The 22964-nt window shown below is 50.7% G+C and overlaps 1 protein-coding gene across 7 annotated transcripts in view; it reads right to left on the minus strand.

Annotated features, from left to right (window-relative positions):
- Positions 1-22964, minus strand: part of SSBP2 (single stranded DNA binding protein 2) — a 787338-nt gene that overhangs the window by 48203 nt on the left and 716171 nt on the right. For all 7 annotated transcript variants that reach the window (XM_085632417.1, XM_085632415.1, XM_085632414.1 and 4 more), the window contains one exon: positions 22143-22213. In XM_085632417.1, coding sequence (XP_085488543.1) covers positions 22143-22213 — 71 coding nt within the window. The remainder of the gene's footprint in view (positions 1-22142; positions 22214-22964) is intronic.

Raw genomic sequence — 22964 nt, forward strand, 5'->3', positions numbered from 1 at the left:
GAGGGGAGGCTTAGATCCATTAAAAACCGAAGAGAAACGGAGGACAAACACCGAGGGAGACAAATCCGAACAAACACGATTCTTTGAGGGAGGAAGGGAGCCGCACAAGAACACACAAAATGGGTTACAATTTCAGCAAAAATTTCTTTAAATGAAAAACACATCATTGAAGAAATCAAACCAAACGATGAGTAAGTGGATGTTTTCCTGGGCCTCGAATACTTGGAAGCCAATTCCCTCAAGGAGGAAGAACATTCTCAAACAACATAGAATTCTTGCTCCCCTCCCTGCCCCGGCAGCAGCAAGACACTAATACTTCCCACGCTGCCTCGTGATCTGCGCCACTGTGTGACCCTGGGCTGGGCTTGCGCCGTTGTGTGAGCCTGGTCCGAAGCCACTGGACCCCTAGCTAGACCTCCGCAGTCATGTGACTGACTTTTTTTTTTTTACAAAATACGTCATTTCTGGGGGGGGGGGGGGGGGATCTAGACTTTTTTAGTACTATTCACCAGAATGACACAACCCTGTGGAGCATGTGAGAGTGTAAGTACGTGTGCACTCATTTGCAGGTGTGTGCCCACGTGTGGTCCTGTACCTCAGGGAATCCGTGCAAATCGCTTTCCGTAATCGCACCTGTTGTAAAACATGTTTGTAGTGATATTAACTGCTTTACTCGCTTGCAGAAATGTAACGCTCAATTGATTAGAAGTCTTTGTAATAATTGTGACATCACGTCCATATCTTGGCCAACCATCACATCTCTTTGCACACGCGTCATGCTCACAGCATAGTGCCAATATCGGCAACAGTTGTCACAAAACACATAAGTGCATAAATAAACCACACGACACTGTATTGTAAGTGGAGAAATATTGCTGCAGGTTTATTAGCATAACCAATATACAAACATGGTGGGTTATCTTACGGGCGATCCCAGGGCAGGCCAGCCCCTATGCCGCCTGCCCGTCTGATAAGCCTAAAGTCACCAAGGCAACGCCAAATGGTGTATACCAAATATTGGGAGGGGCCACCCCTCCCATCCGTGGACCCCCAGTCCACTTGCTTCACACGCCCCCCCCCCCCCGTGAGGGGTGGGCGGAGCATACATGGCAGCCCCCGGTTGCTCAGACCTACAACCACCTGTCGGCTAACGGGGCGCCGTCGTTCTTCCAGGGGACAACGCTAAAACATCCCTGGGTATCCTGGCTTAGCACCCCGCGGTGCTGCTGCATGATGTACCCCTTGGTATGTGCAGACCCTGGATCGCCCTGTAACTCCTCCACAGCCTTGGGAGTGGCCACCGTCACTACCAGGGCCACCCATCAAGGTAGACCTATTTACTTACAACCTGCTGCAGCAAAAGCTTCCCCTAGGTCCAGTAGGAAAAGATCCATGCCTAAACTAGAGAGGTGCACCCCATCTCCCTCCAGGCACCCTGTGGACTTGGCGTGCATAAGACCATGCCTGATGAAGCCAAGACCTCTTTGGTCTGCGCAACTGCGCATGGCCCCAGGTAGGCCTTTTTACCTACAGCATGCTGATACTGGGCTTCTCCCAGGTCCAGCCAAAACAAGTCTACGCCCAACCGGACCGGCGGCCAGCATGCACCATCAGGACAGGTGCCCCCATCCTTTCTAAACTCCCCCGTGGATTTTTGACTGAAATGACCTTAAACCTATAACTAGGCGTTGGTCCAATGTTGCCTTTGCATGGCTGAAGAACAATCCCTTTGACAAGACACTGCCTCCTGACAGTGCCAATGCGGGAGGAAGTAAGAGTTGACAAGCCCGCCTTACTTCCTCTTTCACTCAGTTGGAGTATGTCCATCGCATTCCATCAGTCACCACCAAATGTGAAGCCTTGCCCTCCCAAAATTCTGCTAGTATACCAGGGAGAGACAGGACAGAGTAACGACAGAGGAGAACCAACGTGTAAAATTTTTCTCTATTTGAACACTGGGAAAGCCAATTGTTCTCCTGCTAATTTGTAGTCCAAAAGTGTTACCCCGGGGTTTCCCTTAATTATATGGACCATATCGCCCCCGTTGGAAGGCCACTTCCACAACCTGCATAGCTGCCAGCCAGTGCTGGAGAAGTTACCCGGTACCGATACTCGCATCAATGGTACCGGTTTCGTCGAACTCAAGGACGGGCTACTAAGTGAGCAACCAGGCTCCGCCCTTGTATCCAAAGGTCAAACCCAAGCCCCTCTAAGTTCTGCTGCTTCACCTGCCTGTTCACACGAATCCCAGGGCAGACCACTGGCCTATAACCCATGCTTGGCCATGCCTGAGCTAAAACACCTCTGAACAGCATGACAACAGGCTAACCACCAGCATTGCATACTGAATGTTCCTGACGCTGCCAAGAAACATGCGCATAACTAAAGCAACTGGCACCATGCCATAAAAGTATCAATTCAGCCTTCTATGAATGCAAAATGTGCTCTTGTGGCGATCCGTATTAGTGTTCCCTCCAAACCAGCAGCCCTAACCAGGCAAGTCGCCATCTGCTGGGGTCTCCCCTGACGGACCCAGGGACCTCTCACCCCTGTGCCTTCCTGTGGCACTAAGGCGGCCGCCCTTTTAGAGGGGGGGGGGGGCGGCTGCGCAACCCCTCCCCCCCCCCCCCCGGCAGCCTTACAGTGCAGCCAGAGGCACGTGGTCGTGTGATCTATATTTGAGATTAATGTGCAGCACAGATCCAGCCATTGGGGGCGCTGCGTGCGCCACCGGCCCGGGCAACAGTCCCATACGTGAAGCCCCTATCCTCTTCTCTGTAACCAAGTGTGCAAATTGGACAAATGGGGCCTTTTGGGGTCTAATTGCGCGTGAGAAAAGGAGCTGTCCCCGTTAATGAGGTCTGAGAGAGGTCCCTTTCATGCCTTCAAGACGACCCCCCCCCTTCTGTCCCTATAAAATCACCAATCACGTGATATCGGAGAATCTGTCGTGACGGGCGCGCGGTGGCCAGTATCATGAATGTTAATTAGTGCGGAGATTGTTTCTCTCAATTGACTCCCCACAGGGGCTGTCTTTAAAGGCACGGGGGCTTCACAGGTAGTGCACACAGGGGCACAGCGTCGCCTCTGAGTGCAGCTTCACAAACCAGGTAAACACACCCAGTGCAACAGCCACATGACTTATGACAACAGAGGTAAATTAATTGCAGGGTTATATGTGTTTGGGGCCAGACGAGAATCCGTTAGACAGCTCCCATCCTTGCCTCGTTTACACATCTGTGCGGTGTTCTGCCCGTACAAGGCACGAGCAGGACACCGCACATGTAACGCAACATTGGTGCCCACTGGAACACCTCAAGCATGTTACACCCCCTTACCTCTGGCTGTGGTGCACATAAAATGCCTCACATGACTGCACTGGGAATGGTGTGGGCCCCGAAACACCAGTAGGGCTGTGTACGCGCAGTTCCGGGAAACAGCTTGCATCTAGCGCTGCCAGACTTCACCCCGCTCAGGTGACCGGAGCTCGGCAGCAATGCCTGCGAGTGAACCCGATGAAGCAACGGCTCCCAACGGAAGCAGGGCTCCCACATCATTGTTAGACTCTGGGCCATCAGCGGTGGAGCGGGGACGAGGGAGCGCGCCAGCAAAGCGAACGCGCGCTAATTACAAACACATGTCTGCAGAACTACTGCTAACAAAACCTTTCAACAGCGAATACACACCAACACTGCCATCTTCAGAACTACCACTGTGGCATGTCTCCTTTACACCTCAATTCCCTTGCTTCTTTCTGATCTTGGAGTTTTGCAACAAACGCCAGCTAGCTGTGTGTTTGATACTAACCAACCTCCCTTCTGTCAAGGCCTTAAACGAGGCTGTTTACCTTTGCTCTGATCCTCTGGTCTTAAGATTCGCAGCCTCCACGCCAGGCATCTCTTTGGGAGGGCCATCGTGCACATTACAAGCTATTTTCTTGGTCTTCCTCACCTGATCAAAGTACCACGCCAGACAGGAAAAGCAAAGGTGCAGCTCCAGAACCAGATATTTCAAATGGATTACTTAAGGGACAACATTAAAAATATTTCTAAACATCGCAAATCACTATAGGAAAATATCCATAACTTCTGTGAGGTGCCAAATAAAAAAATAAAAAAATGAAAATATAATAAGTCTGTATAAAGCAGAGGAATAGTACATCACTACGGATAAAGAGAATTCGTAGCAATGAGAAATATTAGTCTACTGATTATACAGCGATTGCAACACAAAATGTGCCTTCAACTCTGGCAAGTATCAACAAGCTGCACAACAGAAGACAGTCATGTCTTATAATGTCAGAATGTGGTCGAAATGAACACCTGGCTGAGCCAAAGCAGCGGTGGGCAATGCACATACATTCATCTTCCCACCACGTCACAGAATCACATAAATGCCGATAGCTGACGTAGCTGGCTCAACCAGAGCATCCTCAAGTCTGACATGATTGAGGAGAGGGTTTGGGAGGGGGTGGGGGGGGGGCAAGAGGGAGTGATGCTTCACAAGGGGCAGCAAATGAGGCTCAAAAGGCAAGACAATTAAGCTAATCAGAGACAGAGTAAGGCGGATTCAGTGGTTGTTAAGGTGACAGACTCCGCACTGTGACTTCAAAAAACACAAAGCTACACCTCAGTAAGCTGTATATCAAGATCCTGGAGGGTTTTAAGAGGCAGCGTCCAGTCGAGCATTGCTCATTGCTACCGACTGATCTAAAAGAATGAGTGAACTAGAATTACCACCATTCATCTCCCTCTGTAGTGCTTAGAAATGGCCTAAACCCATCTTAGAAAGAAATCCATATAATTAAGCGATTTAGCAAAGATTTGTAATTGTGACATACCAGTCTACGGACGTACATGGGTTTTGTAAGGAGGCTGGGAAACGTTGGTTTAATTGAAGGAGACAATGTTTGACAGATCTTCAAGCAGAGACAGCCACAACATTTTTCCAACAACAGGCGTATACAGTCTTGGTGGAGGGACACCTGGCTGCAAGAATAATGTTACTGACTTCGGGAGGCAGGTCAAAAAGCTATCAAGTGCCACCACTCAATCTCAGTAGATCGGGAAACTAGAACACCACGCCCAGTCCAGAGCCACAAGAATAACTTGGGCCGAGTCATTCCTGATCTTCTTCAAAACTTTGGGCAGGAGTGGTATGGGCGGAAAGGCGTACAGGAGGCCCGAGCTCCACTCAAGAAAAAAAAAGCGTCTCCGAGCGAAAGCTGCCTTGGAAACTCCAGTGTGCAAAACTGCTGACACTGCGCATTCTTGGCGGTGGCAAAGATCTAACCAAGACTCTCCCCACTGCTGAAAGAGACCTTGCACCACCTTTAGGTAGAGACTTTATCCGTGATCTACTAGGCATCAGCAGCTAAGTTCATCCGCCCTGGCATTCAGGGAACCATCAGGGATATGCCCTGCTGTTCCAGTCATGTCCAGAGAAGCAGGGCCTACTGACAAAGGTTCACGACTCTACCCGCCCTGTTTGTTGCAGTATCACATGGCGGTGGAGTTGTCCATGAACACCTGCACTATCCTTCCCTTGTTGGAGGGTAGAAAGGCTTTCAATGCCAGTCGGATCACAGGGAGCTCCAGCATGTTGATGTGGAGTCCGGATTCCGCTGGAGATCCGAGACCTCTAATCTCCACCTCTCCCAGATAGCCACTCCATCCCGACACATCTGTCACTACTATGAGATCTGGTTGGGGAAGGGTCTGCCTCTGACAATCGCTGTTCATCAGCCATCATTGCAGGTCCTTTGTATTTCCCTCCAAGAGCTAGACCATGTCGGAGAGATTCCCCTGATGCTGCGTCCAAAGGAACTTCAGGTCTCACTGCAGAGCCTACATATGCCATCTGGCATGTGTCACTGGCAGGATGCAGGAGCCCATGAGGCCCACCAGTCTCAGAGTAAGTCTCCCCAAAACCCAGGATAGAGGCTGAAACACTGGTATCCTAGCCTGAATATCCTGAAGTTGCCACTTGAGAGGATAAGCCTGAAACTGCACTGTGTCCAGAACAGCTCCAATGAAAGGGAGCGTCTGAGAGGGAATCAGGAGTCACTTCGACATGTTGATGCACAAGTTACTCCTTGTGTAACGATATATCTGTAAGACATTAGTTAGTGATAGATTCCTTACCTTAGAATATTCCCCAGGCGTCAGTCTGGATCCAGAAAGTTTTCTGCTTAGCAGTACCCCTGCACGCCAGTAGGTGGCGCCGTGCAGCTCCGCGCCCGTCACTGGCGTCGTGCGCACCGGGATGACGTCACGGAGGCTACTTAGGCACCACCCATGCGCGCTGACGTCAGTTCTGTACACAACTTTCCTCGCCGAAACGCAGAGTCATGCGAGAAACTGACCTTTGGTGCATAAAGCTAGGGCCCTAAAAGGGGATGACCTTAACCCTAGTAATCTGTTCTCAGAACGGAGAGGATGGGAGGGGCGGTAAGGAATCTATCACTAACTAATGTCTCTTACAGATATATCGTTACACAAGTAGTAACTTGTGCATCTGAAAGAGACACGTTAGTGATGTACGAATTACTTACCTTCGGTAACGATGCATCTGGTAGAGACTATTTTAGCCGCAGATTCCTTCACGTACAATTATCCCCAGGAGTAAGACTGGATCCAGAAACTTTTGCCACAACATCCCTGTGCGCCAGGGGGCCGGGCGACATCACGCGACTCCGCCCAGGCGTCGTCTGCGTACGTGACGTCAGCGAGGTCACATAAGACCCGCCCCGGTGCGCCTACGTCAGTTTTCTTCGGAGAACTTTTCCGCACCACAAAGCGGAATCACCAGATAAACTGTGGGAGCATGGGAACAGTGTGCGCAGAGCAGAAAAGTTGGAAAGAAACGGTGACTAACACCACCACCAGGGTAGTGCCAACACCGCAGACCCCAAAGGCAGGGAAAGAAGAACAAGCAGAAACCTGCGCAGCCACCCTGCCCGCACATAGACAACCTCCCATCCCGGTCCCCTGAAGGTAAGTACAGGCATAAGTCATGGCACACGGCGGAAGCCCACCCCCCTCATCCTGAGCAAGGAAGGGGACCAGTTCCAAGACGGACAGGGACAACAAACCACCAAGCCACCCCAACCTAGAGGGAGACCACCCACAAGGACAAGGACAAGATATGGCCAGAGGACCGTCAAACCAGAGGACAGTAAAGGAAGGAAGGGAGGACAAGGATAGAAGCAACCCCCCCCCCTCCTCCTCCACCCCAAACCTGGAGTAGCCAGAGCAGCAGGGCACCAGCGCACTGAACCCCCAGCCTCCAAAAAATCAAGGGAGGAAGGAACCGCCCCCAGCCGGAGCCACCCGTCAAGAACAATGAAGGCACTCATAGGAGACACAGCCCCCACCGGGAGGCGAGTACTAAAGACCAACCCAAGGGTCTTTGCAGAATAGGGAAGGAAGGGCGGGCCGTGAAGAAATCTACAGCTAGAATAGTCTCTACCAGATACATCGTTACCAAAGGTAAGTAACTCGTACATCTGATAGAGACTACTAGCCGCAGATTCCTTCACGTAGAATAGATACCCTAGCAATACCCCCGGGGAAGGAGGGTCTGCGAAAGGACCCCACCAGCCAATGCAGAGCAGAGGGCCCCACAGGGGACCAGATCTGTGGACTAGGTAGAACCTCGCCCCTGCCAGGCCAAGGGAACTCCCACAAGCAGAACCCCACTGTCCCCAAGGGGACGTAGGAGGGAAAAAAGGCTGAAGAGGCTCGCACATCCACAGCAGAGGCACCAAGGGCAAGGGCTGAGAGGCCGAAGCATCGCACCCCCCCACAAGGCAGCACAGCTTCCGTCGAATGCCAAGACAGGAAAAAGAGACTAGAGAGTCCAAGGAAACTAGGGAGAAGAAGGCGAGCCCACTCCAGATGGAGAGCAGCCTGTCAGCCAGATCAATGCCGGCAGTCAAGACCAGAAGCAAGAAGAACAGCTTGAGGCCCCAGGAAGACCAAGTAGGCAACGCCTAGTAAGGGACAACCCGGACCGCAGAACGGAAGCAGGGAGAGAAGGAGAGGCCCGGACCACCACCACGAGTGGCCACGCACACGACCTCAGGGAGCAAAGCAACCTACGGAAACACCAAGGAGAACAGGTACCCGAAGGCGACCAGAACCCTCCAGCAGAGCATAAGCCATATGACAGCTACCATAGCCCCACATAGGGCACATGAAGGCCCCAATATAGGGGAACCCTCTTTGGAAGAACTTCCGCAGCAGAGGAAGAAACAAAAGAACCACGGGGGAAAACAACATTCCCGCAACAGGCTTGACAGCAGCCCAAGCAAAGCAGAAGGCCCAATCACTGGGTCAAGTCTGCGCAACAACTCCTGCAGAACTCGCACACAACAACAGCAACAAGGGGCCATCCAGCAGCCAACAATGCCAAAGTCCTAAGGAAGGACGTAATCGGCCAGAAAAAAATATTCCACAACCATAACTGCCGGTCTAAGAAGACCTAAAGCAAACCCTAACTCAGAAGTCACTGAGAAGGGGACGGAGGAGGGGGACGGAGGAGGAGGAGGATGGAGCCCTGCCAAGAGCCTCTGGATGGCGGTGTTGGCCGGGGCATGAAACAACAGACTGCCATCAAATGGGAGATCAATGAGCCTCTCCCGAATATTTTCGGGGAAGACACCGTCCCGAAGCCAAGCATGGCGACGGAGAGCGACTGAGGAAGCCATGGCCCGGCCCAGCGCCTCAGAGACGTCTAGAGCGAGCGGAGAATAAACGCCGCAAGCTCCCAGCCATCCAACGCATGGTGCCGCAAATCCACCTGAGCAGACTCCTGGGACGCTGCAGACCCCAGAGACTCAGCAGAGTTCCACAAACCGGAGGAGGCCCTAGCCAGCACACAAGGTGTTAAGGGCCCGCAGGGCCGCGCTGGTTGAGGCGAAAATGTTGCGTCCCCAAGTGTCCAGCCAGCGGGCCTCCTTGGACGGCAGAACCAACAGGGGCGGTAGGGAGGGAAAAGCAGTCCACAGAAGGGGACTGGCGGCTGAGGGGTGAACGGAGAGGCACGCCGGGTCACGTGGCGTCGGAGGGTGCCGATGCAGAAGATGCAGAGGCACCGGGTCCCCGGAGGCAACACGCCTCCAAGCCCCTGTCAAGGCAGAAAGTAGCGAACCTTCAAAGGGAAGCAAGATTTCCCTCCCACCAGAGCCCTAGTGGAGGACCTCCAACAGATGGTCCACCGGAAAGTGAGCCACCGGGTCGCCCATGCGTAGGATGTCCACAGCCGTGGACACCGCGTGAGTGAATGCCGCACCCGCATCCGTAAGGCCCTGCGGTGGAGAAAGCCACTCCTCTGTGGGAGACGGCTGCAAACTAAGGCGGCCGTCCCCGAGGCCAAGAGGGGCAGGCAAGGGTCAGACCTGGAAGTCAGGAGGTGCCGAAGAATGAGGGACCTGCCGCTCTTCCGACAGACACTCCTGCGCCTGATCTTCTTCAGCACTCTGGGCAGAAGTGGTATAGGCGGAAAAGCGTACAACAGACCTCAGCTCCACTCGAGAAGAAAAGCGTCTCCGAGCGAGTGCCGCCTTGGAAATTCCAACACGCAGAACTGATGACATTGCGAGTTCTCTTCGGTAGCGAACAGATCTAACCAAGGCTCTCCCCATCGCAGAAAGACCTTGCGCCACGTCGAACTTCAGATGCCACTCGTGATCCACCATGCACCGGCGGCTGAGTTCATCCGCCCTGGCGTTCAGAGAACCTGCCAGGTGTTGAACCACCAAGGTAATGCCTTGATGTCCCAGCCACATCCAGAGGCGCAGAGCCTCCTGACATAGGGTCCAGGACCCCACCCCGCCGCCCTGTTTGTTGCAAGACCACATGGCGGTGGCGTTGTCCGTGAACACCTGCACTACACTTCCCCGGACAGAGGGAAGGAATGCCTTCAGTGCAAGCTGGATCGCCCGCAGCTCCAGAAAGTTGACATGGAGCCGGGACTCTGCCGGAGACCTCTGATCTCTGCCTCTCCCATGTGGCCTCCCCAACCCAGGAGGGACGCATCCATTACTACTGTGTGCTCCGGTTGGGGAAGGGAGAGGGATCTGCCACGGACCCAATCGCGATTCGTGAGCCACCACTTCAATTGCCGTGCAGTGCCCTCCGAGATCTGGACATGATCGGACAGGTTGCCCTGATCCTGCGACCACTGGAACTTCAGGTCCCACTGCAGAGACCGCATATGCCATCTGGCATGCGGCACCAGCAGGATGCAGGATGCCATCAGGCCCAGCAGCCGGAGGGTCATCCTGACTGAAACCCGGGAAAGAGGCTGAAAGAGCAGAACCATAGCCTGAATATCCCAGACTCGCTGTTCGGAAGGATAAACCCGAAACAGTGTTGAATCCAGAACCGCTCCGATGAAAGGGAGCTTCTGAGAGGGACTCAGGTGCGACTTCGGCACATTGATGGAGAACCCCAGCAGATGCAGGAGGTCGGCCGTAGTCTGGAGGTGGGAGACAACTGCCTGGGGCGAACCCGCCTTCAACAGCCAGTCGTCGAGGTAGGGGGAAGACGGACACCCCGGACCTGTGCAGATGAGCTGCAACCACCGCCATCACTTTCGTGAACACCCGAGGGGCGCTGGTAAGGCTGAAGTGGAGCACAGCAAACTGAAAATGCTCCTGGCCCACCATGAACTGCAGGTTACACCGGTGGCCCGGCAGGACAGGGATGTGAAAATAAGCGTCCTGCAAGTCCAACGCTACCATCCAGTCTCCAGGATCCAGGGCAGTCAGCACCTGAGCCAGAGTGAGCATCTTGAACTTCTCCTTCCGGAGGAAGCGATTGACGTCCCGGAGGTCCGGGACTAGAAAGAGGGAATAACAACCACGTCCTACTTCTGGCCCAAGAACGCGCTCGATGGCCCTCTTGGCCAGGAGGACCGAGACTTCCTGACAGAGAAGAGCCAAATGATCCCCCGACATGCGGTGGTACCGAGGTGGCATGGCTGGAGGGGAGGACAGAAAGGGGAGCGAGAAACCTTGGCAGATTATCTGCAGCACCCACTTGTCCGACGTGATCTCGCGCCAGAGGTGGAGGTGAACCCTGCCACTCACTGGCGTGGGGTGCCCCCTGAAGCCCAGATTAGGAAGGCTTCGAGGCGGTAGCAGCGGGGGTGGAAGTGGACTGACCCCCACGCAGGTTACCAGACCCACCCCTGCGGAACCCACGTCCGTGGCCTCGCTGAGGATGGTTCTGCACAGGCTTGCTGAAAGAGCGCACCTGGGTACCCCTGCCCTGGCCACGAAAGGAACAAAACCCCATCGGGGCAGGGTTTTTCAAGGAAAGACCCAAAGACTTGGCCGTGGCACGAGAGTCTTTAAAGCGCTCCAGCGCATTGTCAGCCTTATCACCAAAGAGGCGGGAGCCATCGAAGGGCACGTCCATGAGCGAGCTCTGGACATCGGGTGATAACCCAGTGGAACGCAACCAGGCGTGGCGCCGCAACGCCACCGTCGTGGAAATTGCCCTGCCCAACGAATCAGCGGTGTCCAAACCACACCTGACAGCAAACTTCGCCGCATTCTTGCCCTCCGCAATTACTTGGGAAACGACATCCTGGACCTCCTTTGATCACTGAGGCAGAACCTCCGCCACCGAATCTCACACTGCGTGGGAGCAACGGCCCAATAAGCAGGCGGTATTAACCAACCCCAAACTGGCTGAGGAGAACAACCGCTTGTCATATTGATCCAGCCTCTTAAGAGTCCTTATCTGGCGGAGCCTAGGAAAAGGCAGTCTGCGAGGTCGAGGCCTGAATGACCAGGCTCTCAGGCGTGGGGTGAGTGGTCACGAAGGCGGGATCACCAGGCGCCGGGCGATGATGCCTAGCGACGTTCTTATCCACCGGCGCCCCCGAGGCCGGCCGCAACTAAGTACCCAAGAGGAGTTCGGTAAGGGCCTCATTGAAAGGGAGCAGCGGCTCCAACGACGCGGACGCCGTCTGGAGCACCTCCGTAAGGAGCTTGGTCTTAAGGGCTACCATAGGGAGGTCGAGATGGAGAGTCTCCGCGGCCTGACGCAGCACCATAGTGTAGGAAGCGCCCTCCTCCATAGTAGGCGGAGGCGAGGCAAACCCCGGGTCATGAGACACATCAAGTTCACCGGCATCTTGAAGGTCATCCACCCAATCCTGCTCACACTGCCACGCAAGGGGGTCCTCGGAGCCGTCCCAGTCCTCATCCGGCTCTGGGGTAGAAGGAGCTGGCCGCGGCAGCAGGACCGGAGCCGGAGAGGGGGCCAGAGCGGCCGGGGCCGACCTGGAACCAGATCCCAATGAGGGTCCCAGGTCGGAACGAAATGGTCAGAGAACCAGGGGCGGGATAAAAGGCACCCAGTGCGGCGCCCGTGGCGGAGCCAGGGGCGGCGCTGGGGCCGGAGCCAAGGGCAGCGCCGGAGCCAGCGGCGTTGCACCTTGTGGTGTCAGGGCCGGAGCCACGGGCGCTGGATCCAATGGCTCCGGGGCTGGCGCCGGGTCAACAGGATCTGGACACGAGGCCGCGGGGCCTGCAGGCTCACCGGCGGGAGCCCGAGGCCTAAACAGGCGGTCCAAGGCAGCAAGAAACTCTTGCCTCTGTTCGGGAGTCGCCGACGGGCCCGGGTAGAGCGGGTAGGCCGCGGTACTCCCAAGTTCCAGAGGAGCCGCAGGGGCGGAGCCCCTGTCCCCCTCATCCACCTCCGGGGAGCGACGGGGGGACGTCGGAGACCGAACACGCTTCAACTTCTTATGGCGCCGCTTACTGGAATCTGAAGGTAAAGACCTAGAGTCCGAGGAGCGACGGCTCCGGTCCCGCGAGCGGTCCCGCGAACGGCCCCTAGACCCGGAGCGGCAGTGAGAGGAGTGCTGGACCTCCAGTAACTTCCGGCGCCACTCCCGCAATGCATTCGGGGCCATGGTGCGGCAGTCCCGACAATCCCGGGAGTCGTGGTCGTTCTCCAGGCAGTAGAGGCAGACATCATGGGGGTCCGCCACCGACATATTACGGTGGCACGACCCACAAGACTTAAAGCCGGGCATCCCTACATGCACCAGGAGACAAGAGAAGGAGACAAAAAGTCTCAAAAAAGTGGTCAAAAATTGACCGAGGTACATGCTCAATCCGGATCTGCGCTTTTGGCGCGGAAAAAGAAAGAAATGACGTCAGCGCGCATGGGTGGCGCCTAAGTAGCCTCTGTGACGTCATCCTGGCACGCACGACGCCAGTGATGGGCGCGGAGCTGCACGGCGCCACCTACTGGTGCGCAGGGGTACTGCTAAGCAGAAAACTTTCCGGATCCAGACTGACGCCTGGGTAATATTCTAAGGTAAGGAATCTATCACTAACGTGTTTCTTTCAGCTAGTGAACCCCAGTGAATTCAGGAGGTTCACCGTAGTCTAGAGGTGGGAGGCGATAGCCTGGTGTGAGACAGCCTTCAGCAGCCAGGCGTCGATAGGGGAAGACTGGCATCCCTAACCTGCATAGATGAGCTCCAACCACCGCTATCACCTTGGAGAACACCAGAGGGGCGCTGGTAGTGCTAAAAGGGAGCACAGTGAACTGAAAATGCTTGCGGCCTACCGTAAACCACAGGTAGCACCGATGGGCAGGTATGACGAGGATGTGAAAATAGGCACCCTGCAAGTCCAACGCTACCATCCAGTGTCCTGGGCCCAGGGCAGATAAGACCTGAGCCAATGGGAACATCTTGAATTTCTCCTTTTGAGGAAGTAGTTGAAGGCTCGGAGATCTAGGATAGGACGAAGACCATTGTCCTTTTTCGGGACCAGTAAGTAGCAGGAATAGCAACCACAGCCTACTTCTGGCACCGGAGCCCTCTCTATGTCTCCCTTGGCCAAGAGAGCCATGACTTCCTCGTGGAGCAGGGACAAGTGATCCTCCATCAGCCAGTCATAAGATCAATACAATCTGGACAAAGTAAGTACCACTGATATAATCTTGTATTTTTCTCTCTTGGTGTTTCAGATCAGCCTGCAATTCTAACAAATAGTATATCAAACTTCCCTGGACATCAATTTAAAAAAGTACTTAGTTTCCAGCTAGTGAAGAACTGGCATTTGTGTGATGGCGGTAGGTTCCTCCAGTGAGAGACCAGTTGCAGTTGGCTCCCCGAGTTAACATTTGCAACACTGATCTACTGTTTGATGAGCTTGCTTGCTAAGCTGATCAAATGGCTTGGAAACTTAGTTACACCGCGATACTGACTAGTCTTGTTTTCATTACGTTTTTCGCTACAGAACTTTTCTGTGTCACCCAGACTGCCTGTGTTAAATCTTGTAGTGGAGTGCTTTCAAGCGTCCAAGGACACAAAAATGGTGAGGTTGATCCTGAAATTGGAGGCATAACTGAATAGTCGCCAAACCTGTCCGCCATATCGGGCTCATTGTAGAGCAGCTCACGCTCCTTAATGACTTAATTATCCCACCGACCCTTCGACTAATATCATGGACATTCTCAGGCAATTTTTGCAGTTTGGAAACAGAAGCGTCCAAAAGCACATCTGTTTCAGCTATAATTTGCATACCTTAAAGATTGCTTTTACTTCGAATTATGTGTCTCAATCAAAGCCTTTTATCATTCTCTCAGACAGCCTTAACCTAGGCTTCAATGTGTGGAGGAGTGCCTCTAAAAACACAAGTTCAGGAAAGAGTTAGTCAAGATGAAACACCCGCACGCTAGCAGACATATTTATGGATCTGAAAGAACATTCAATAACCCATCATCCATCAAATGTCGAATTGTGTGCAAATCCTCGACGATACATTCCTTTAAGAGGGCCTTGCCATCCTAAGACAGGTCCAGAATTATCTCCTGTATGTCAGGAAAACAAATTGTGTAACAAAGGCAACCTTTCATTTAGAACCGCCTTACTAGCCAGCTGCTTATTTCCAGAGTTAGCAATTTCCTTTGCAGCATCAATTATGCTAACTGGTGCCAGCTTGCCCGCTTGTATGACTGCATGAGATTCTGTTGCTTCATATTCTGGAAGGAGATACTGGAAGTGGACAATGATGTTTCGTATTTGGCAATCAGAGAGCCAAAATATCCATGGCATACCGTGGCAGCCATGATAGCCCTACAACATAAATCAAGTCAGGTTGCAGCGCAAAAATATTTGCAGAATTTTTGGAGCACCTTTAAGCAGCTTCTCTGATGACATCTTGACTTCGGGCAGTCTAATCTGGTATTGTGGCCAAAAATATGCTGCATTCTACCACTCCATCCTCCCAAAGATTGTGGGAGCATTAGCCAGATTTCTTAGCCACAACACTTTCCTCCTAGAGATGGTTGACAAAAGAATCTAGAGAGAGGCAAAACAATAACAGTACCTTCCATTAGGTGTCACCAGACAAAGAAGTGGAGTCATTGGTAAACAAGTCTATAAGAGCTCCATCTGGCACAGAAGAAGCCACTCACCCTCTTCTTGATTTTCTCTGCCACTATTCACATATGAAGACTCGCCAAAGGTTCATTTACTGTTTCAGGTCTAGACCTGGGCTTCAAGAAATTGGGAATATAAGGCCCGCAGTCGTTTATTTAGCTCAGAATTTCACCATTTTGCTGGCATCAAGCCAACAGTGCAGGAGTTTTTCAAGCAGAGGCAACAAACTGTTGATATCAAACCAACAGTTTAGGAGCTTTTGGAGCAGGAGCAACAGACAGAAAAACAGTGGGAGAAGAGGCTGGGCATCAACAGCCAAATGAAAAAAATGTGTACTACTCATCAGAACATCACTAAGGCTAGCAGAAGGACAGTTAAATCCCCTGTTGAACAGATTCATCATGTGCTGGCATTTCAGACATCAATCGTGAAAATGCAGTATGCACTGCAAAAATAGCTAAACAGGCAAATGTTTACATCAACTTTCCATTCGTCCTATTTTTCCTCTAAAATGGTCTATGTTAGTCCTGTTCCAGTCCATCTTCGAAGTAGGACACTTGGTCTTCTTCCTTCTTCAGAACCTGCTCTGGAGCTCCTGAGGAATCCTCAGAGAAGAGACAGACTGAATTACTGATAAATCAGAAGGTAGTTCTTGTTGGCTGGAGACCGAAGGAACTAATTAACAGAATCTATACAAGATTTGGCTTGATAATGCAGTCAATGAAGCGGACAAGAGGGTCACTGATGAGGTGGTAGTTGACAATGCAGTCAACTAGAAGTAGTGACTGATTAATTTTTAGTCAAAAGATAGTGTTTAATGAGGCAGAAGATGATGTGGATTTTGAATTGGGCACACACTGAAGTTGATAGGCTAGCTAGGGTAACTTAAAACTGCTACCTAAACGTATCTGTAATTCCAAGTCTGATGATGGGGAATAAAGCATGTTAATCCGTGAAAGAATCTGTGCCGGGCATGTGGGTAGGCTTTCACAGAAAGCATTAACAAAGCCTGTGTTTTGAACCAACAGAAATCTGGATTCTGTATACAGACCTTTGTGTTTAAAGTACATTTAAGCTGAGGTACACCCTAAAAAGGACATAAGACTGGAGTTAAATTTTGAACTCTCCTAAAGAGGCATATGCAGGTGGCTTCTTAGAGTTGTGAACTTACTGACTCAAAAGCCATTTTCAGGCTTCTATGAGAAAATGTATAAAGGAACAAAACAATCATTCTGGAAGAACTTGAAGTCGTCGCTAGGAACCGTAATTTCTAATAAAAAAAAGCCAAACATTAAAGTCCAAAATTTGTCCCCATAAATTCATGCGAGGAGCTAATTTCGAACAGGCCTTTATAGGATTCAGTAACAATCCTAAAAATACTATGCCAGACGTGTAAATGACGAAAATACACTTTCTCTCCATGCGGAAAATATTTTTTTTCTGGAAACCCTCCCTAGACTCATAATGAAAATGGCGGTCCCCTTAAGCCCCCTCAGACCCTGGTAATGGCCTTAGTCCTAACTTAAATATGAGCCAATGTCTGTGTTTCTAGGATGGAGAACTGTCGGCATGTAAATACCCATGAGCATACAAATCTGTGGGTGTTATTTGTACTCGGTAAGCTGCCCCTCTCAGAAAAGCTGAAATTCCTACCCTTCTGCGTGTGCAAATTTACTCCAAGAACCCATACATTGGCGGTCGTAGTGTGGGGCAGAAAGAGTGTGACAAGGGGGCAGAGGAGCATGATCTACCAGACAACTTATTTGTTAACTTTTAAAAAAATCCGCCCAAATTAATTGCCAACTAGGAAAAATGTGATACATTTGTTCTAGCTTACTTAATTGGTCCGAAACAGGCTGCTTTTTAAAATACCTGACAGGATTTCAGCTCCTGCTGCAGGGATCCATGTGCACCCAGATCGGTCTGCAATTTAGTCACAGGTTTGACTCAACGTAAAATAGCATGGAGGGTAAAGCCCAACAAGGAATATGCGGGTCAATGATTTGCATTTTATGCAGCTAGCTCAATGGTTTACTGCTTTTGTCGCAGAGCTCCTTGTGTTACATGTAGGTCTTAAGTTACAACCGTGGTAATATAGCATAGCACAGTGAGTTAAGAACTGGCGTCAAAGACCTGCATACAAACTACACGAACCTTAATGTTTTTTTCTCAATCTTTCATTATTGTAAGTGTGCTAAAAGGGTTCTACTGGGAAGTGATAAAGACTTATAGATTGCAAGAACGTGGGTTTTTGTTGCAACCCCCCCTTCTCATTCCCAACACACACACTTTTTGCCTTTTATTAGATACAACTTTGACTGAAGTGTACTGGGTTCCTGCTAACTAAGTCCCCTGTACCAGTCTTCATCCCCTAAAAATGCACAATTTTTCCCCAATTGGCAAATCCTTTACCACCCTCTGTAAGTCACTGGTAAATGGTACCCTGGGTCCCCAAGGGCTGCAGCACAAATTGTGCCATGCTACGGAATGCCTCACTAAGCACATGCATGACTGCCATTGCAGGCTGAGTGTCTCGGTGCAGACAAAAGTGAAAACCCAACATGTCAGACATCCCGGTGTGCCATGACCCTTACCACTGCATATATTTGTAAGTCACCCCTACAGCAGGGCTGACAAACCTAAGACAGGGTGCTTAATATTATATGCGAGGGCATATCGGCGTGAGCAGATATGCCCCTGTGCTGGTCAGCCCTGTTGCTGCCAGTGCAAGTGACCAGGGAAGCAGTCTTAAACCATGTACAGGACACTGGTGAAAGAGTACCCCAGCTAGATGATGGCTTCACTGAAAATAGGGATGTTTGGTACCAAACATCTCGTCCTGATTAATTGACACTGATGCCAGTGTTAGATTGAACAAAGCATGCACCAAGAGGGCACCTTAGAAGTCCCCCTTGAAAACCTACTAGCCTCTGGTGAGTTTGCTGACTGGATTCTGCCAGCCTGCTACCAGAGACAAGTTTCTGACCTACTAGGGTGAGAGCATTTTGCCTTCAGGAGGTCAGGAACAAAAGCCTACAGAGGAAGAGGGTTTAACACCCCTCCCACAGGATGACCTGCTGATTAGCCTCCTTGTCTGGTGAGCTTCAAAGGAGCCACCGCATTGAGAACGCAAATCTGGCTGCCCTCACAGGAGAGGAAGCCACCCCCCCTGTCCAGAGCCCACTTAGCCCTGTACAGGCAAGAATATTATCCAGTCAAGTAGGCATGCCACACCCGAACTAGTGCTGTGAGGAGGACACACATTTTAAGAGGTAGCCATCTTTGTGAAGGCCTACCTAGGAATTCTATGACGGGTTATTCCTGCTTCCCACAGGAAGTGGTCATATAGGAGGCGTAGTGACCCAGGGTTAGTAGCCCTTTGGCTACTACCCTTCACTCCTCTAACGCCCCCTAAATTCGGTATTCAGGGCAGTCCCTGGCACCAGAGAAGAAAATCCTGACAACCTAAGAAGAGAGGACACCGAAGAGTCGCAAAAGCAGTGAAGACTGAAGACAGCGCCTGACTTAAACCAATCAACGCCTCACTGCATGCAGCCCTCGACGCAAACTGCGCCAAAGTCGACTCGTCCTGCATCTGTTGACTCCAGAAACTTGGGAGGACTTCCTACCTATGAAAAAGACTCAAGACCTCCTGTGAACAGCGGACTTGTTCTAAAGAACTCCAAAGGAGAAGACTCTGTGGCCTCTGAACTGCCAAAACCAGACACCTAATGCAGCTCCTGCACCAGTCGCCTCCAGCCCGAGCTGAAGTGAGCCAACTGTGCCAAAAGGGTTCCTCATCCCTCCAGAGCTCCAGCCCATAGTGGTTTCATCCCTTCTGGACTCCTCGACAAAGAAAAATCTGACACCTAAAGACACCTCTGCACCTGTCGCCTCTGGAGAAAAGGACCAAAGGTGTCTCCAGTCTCCGAGCATTGCAAGGCCTGAGATCACTTGCTAGTTCAGCCCAACTGGCTTCCTAGCCGGAGCCTGCAGCCTCTTTTTACAGAGACCGATCCCCATTGAAACGCATTAGGCTCCTGTCACACTGATTTGCACCCTGCCGCCCTGGTGCCACTGACGGTGCACTGTTGGTGCTGCCTTGGACCTTGCTCACCACTCACCTTAACTCCTGGAGATTGATCCTGTAAGTCAAAGTACTGTACCTGTTTGCATAAAGTGTTCTTCCTTCCATGGATAACATTGCAGAACTCAGAAATTGGACCGTGTCCACTTTTTAAAGTGAAAAGAATTTATATCTGAAAATGTACTTACCTGAAAGATTTTTCTCCGATGCCTAAACATACATAAAGATACTTGCTATTTTTATAAATTGTTCTAGATATCCTTCTTGAGTTGTGTGTCGTTTATTGATCATTGTGTGCATTTGCAAATGTCTTACACTCCTCTGTGTTAAGCTCAAGGTTGCTCGACCACACTCTGAGATTGCACAGCAAGTCCCTGTCAACTTATAAGGGAACCCCTGGACTCTTTACATGGTATATCAAATTTTGATACATTACATAAAGAGCCAGCTTCCTACATACAGGCAAACTCCACAACCTCTGTGTTCTATAGACAGCACAACAGCAGCGGCGGCGGCTCTTGTATATGGGCATAGGGGCTGCGCCCCCTTTACTTTAATAGTTTCTAGAAGAATAAAAGCTTAAGTACTGTAAAAAAAGCGTACTTGAAATTAAGGTTGCCGCACTATTCAGCATTTTTGCAAGGGGGTCCCTTCGTGAGGATGTGCCTGATTCTCTAAGGACTTATCCACGCACGGCCCTGGCCTTTTCCTCAGAGCGCGGTGACGTTGCTCTAATTTCTCCACCTTCTTCCAGTGCGCAAATTGAAAACCGCCTCGGGCGTTTAGCTGTCAAGCCCGGGCTTCACAAGCTTGCATGTCACTCAGTAGTGATGTCACGGGGGGAGGTGGGACCAGCAAGCTTGACTGGCCAAACTCCACCCCGTGACAAGATGTGAAAGGGTGTGTTTAGGATGTTTCCGATTCCAACAGACGCAGCAGCCAAAATTATTTTCTTAGGTCTGTGGTGTCAGGTCGCACTAGATTTGCTGAATTTACAAGCACATTTCTGCTCAGCACAACAGCACATGTGAAAAGCTCGAACAGGTCGAGTTCCGCTATATTAAACTGTATCAAAAAAATTATGAAATCCTGTTAACTGTGACCTAACCTTTACAATCAAGATGAACAGATCAGCAGCTGCCTCAAAAAAAAAAAAAAACTGCCCAAGTAAGTTTGGAGAAAAAATATGTTCCTTCTCTTGCCTTTCATTTTCCTTTCTAGTAGTACTAATCGGGTTAGTGCAAAACATTTTACTGACACAACTGCATGTGGTTGTTTTTTCTCAATTGCAGTTTATATTTGCCAATTGTGACACTAGATGTAATCTGCAAGGAGAATAAAAAAAGTGGTTACAAGGTGCAACTGTTTATTTATTAAATTGTTTGTTCCCCAATGAGTGATGTTTGGTGTGTTTGTGTGAATGGGTGAGGCATTGAATGTAGGGGTTGACTTTGTAAATAGGTAGATGTAATGGTAATACGATTTGGATGAATGACCGTGTGAATCTTGATGCTTGATTGGTGAATATGAGTGGGTAGGTGAACAACGTAAAGTGGTAGGGTGAAATAATTGTTGAATGTGGTAGGTAGGTGAATGATTTTGAGTGAGTAGTTGAGTGAGTAACTGAGTGTATGACTGGGGGAATGATAAGGTAGGTAGAAGAAAGCTTGTTAAAACACAATGAATTGAATGAACGCAACCTGTTGCCTCCAATAACATATTTTAATAACTGGAAATACAACAGTGAGCTGGTAAGGCAATGTGACTGAGTGGGAGGTAGTTTGATGAGAATGTATGCTTGAGTGCGTGAAGGAGTACGAGTTAGTGGGTAAACAGCAGAATGGGGAGGGCGTGGATGGGAGTATATAGTTTAGTGGGGAAATGAGTGTGTATGGCTGGACGGAAATATGTGAGTTGATGAGAAATTATGCTGATCATATCCTGGAAATATTGGTGAAGGTTTGAAGAGATTCTGGTCAGTCTCAGGCCTCTTAGCTGGGTCCGAAGGCTCATTGGACTAATGCATCCACTAAGCCTTCTGACAAAGCTGATGGATGATCTGTATTTGACCCCACGGCACATAACGGAGCCTTTCATCCTCCAGGTTGATTAAAAAGAAAACTATTGAGTCAAGTGAAAATGAACATCTGTGTTCGCCCTCTCTTCCCAGCCTGACTCTCCGAGAAAATCAGGCATCCGGTTTGCTCGCTATGCTCAATTGTGTGGTGCAATGCTGTGTATGGACTTCAGCCTCACCACTTTTTGCACTCACCAGCTGCCACTGCAGCACAACATGTTTTATTTCCAGACTGTTTCTAAGAGAACAAGTGCTCTCATCATGCAATACCTGTACCCTGTATCTCTCGCTGTCTTATTAACATTCCATGTACATTGACATACAAACGTACATGCTTCGTTGTACCAGCATATGTGTGACAAACAATGCAATCAACAGTTAAAGTAAAGAAGCCAGTAATAGAAAAGGAATACATTCATTAATGTTCGACGTCATCGAGCTAGTTGTAACTAACGATAGAAGTGCAATGCAGTTCCTAATGAAAGGAGGGATCCGAGACGGATCCATCCGTTAATTTGGCAATTCTTACTGAAACAAGCGGAATATGCGGATCCTTACATTGGGTCTGTTGGGTCCCGGGGGCACTGCGTTCATTAATGTGTACATGTTGTCGCCCGAGTTGGTTGAATCTGAAACAGAAGAAAAATAAAGCACACATTAAAACACAAGTACGAGGCCGCGGTCATCTCTCTGCATTTACAGGGTCGTGCAGAGCACTTTGTAAGCACAATTCTATGATTATCCAGTCTGTTATGATGCACCCTGCAGTCACGGAACTTCACACGAACATTTGGCGGCCTCTAGCCTCAGTGATGGGGCGGGAAGCCTGGTGCGGGGCCGGGGCGAGACGAACCACAGTAACCAATAGCAGGCGGCATGGAGGCGTCCGAGCACTGCAGGCAGGCTGGAGCGATCGACAGCAGGCCACACCTAAGCAACGCAAGGCCATTCGTCCCCGCCCAGATTCCACAGTGGCTATGGCACCGCACGGAGAGACGCCGGTGCGTTGTATTCAAGAGCATCTCTGTAAGGACAAACCTGGTCCAAGAAAGAAATCCCCATTCCCTAAACACTGAACAGAACAGCCTGTTTGTGCCCTAAGCGTGCACCGGAATTACTAAAGGGCAAGACACAATACACTGAAATGTATTATCGCCTATGATCATTCAAAGCAAGCTAACCCTATGTGCTATTGTGATACAAACCAACATCAGTCAGACATGAAAGAGCACTACCTATGCACTCGTACATTCTGCCCGCCTGGTTACTGCCGCCACCCGGCACATTAACGTAGAGCTTCATTAACCCTGTTCCCTCTGGAACTCACCGGCCGCACTCGGCTGCATGGGATAGCGCACCTTGTGACGTAACGCTAACTTC

Source organism: Triturus cristatus, chromosome 2_1 (assembly GCF_964204655.1).
Source record: "Triturus cristatus chromosome 2_1, aTriCri1.1, whole genome shotgun sequence".
NCBI lineage: Eukaryota > Metazoa > Chordata > Amphibia > Caudata > Salamandridae > Triturus > Triturus cristatus.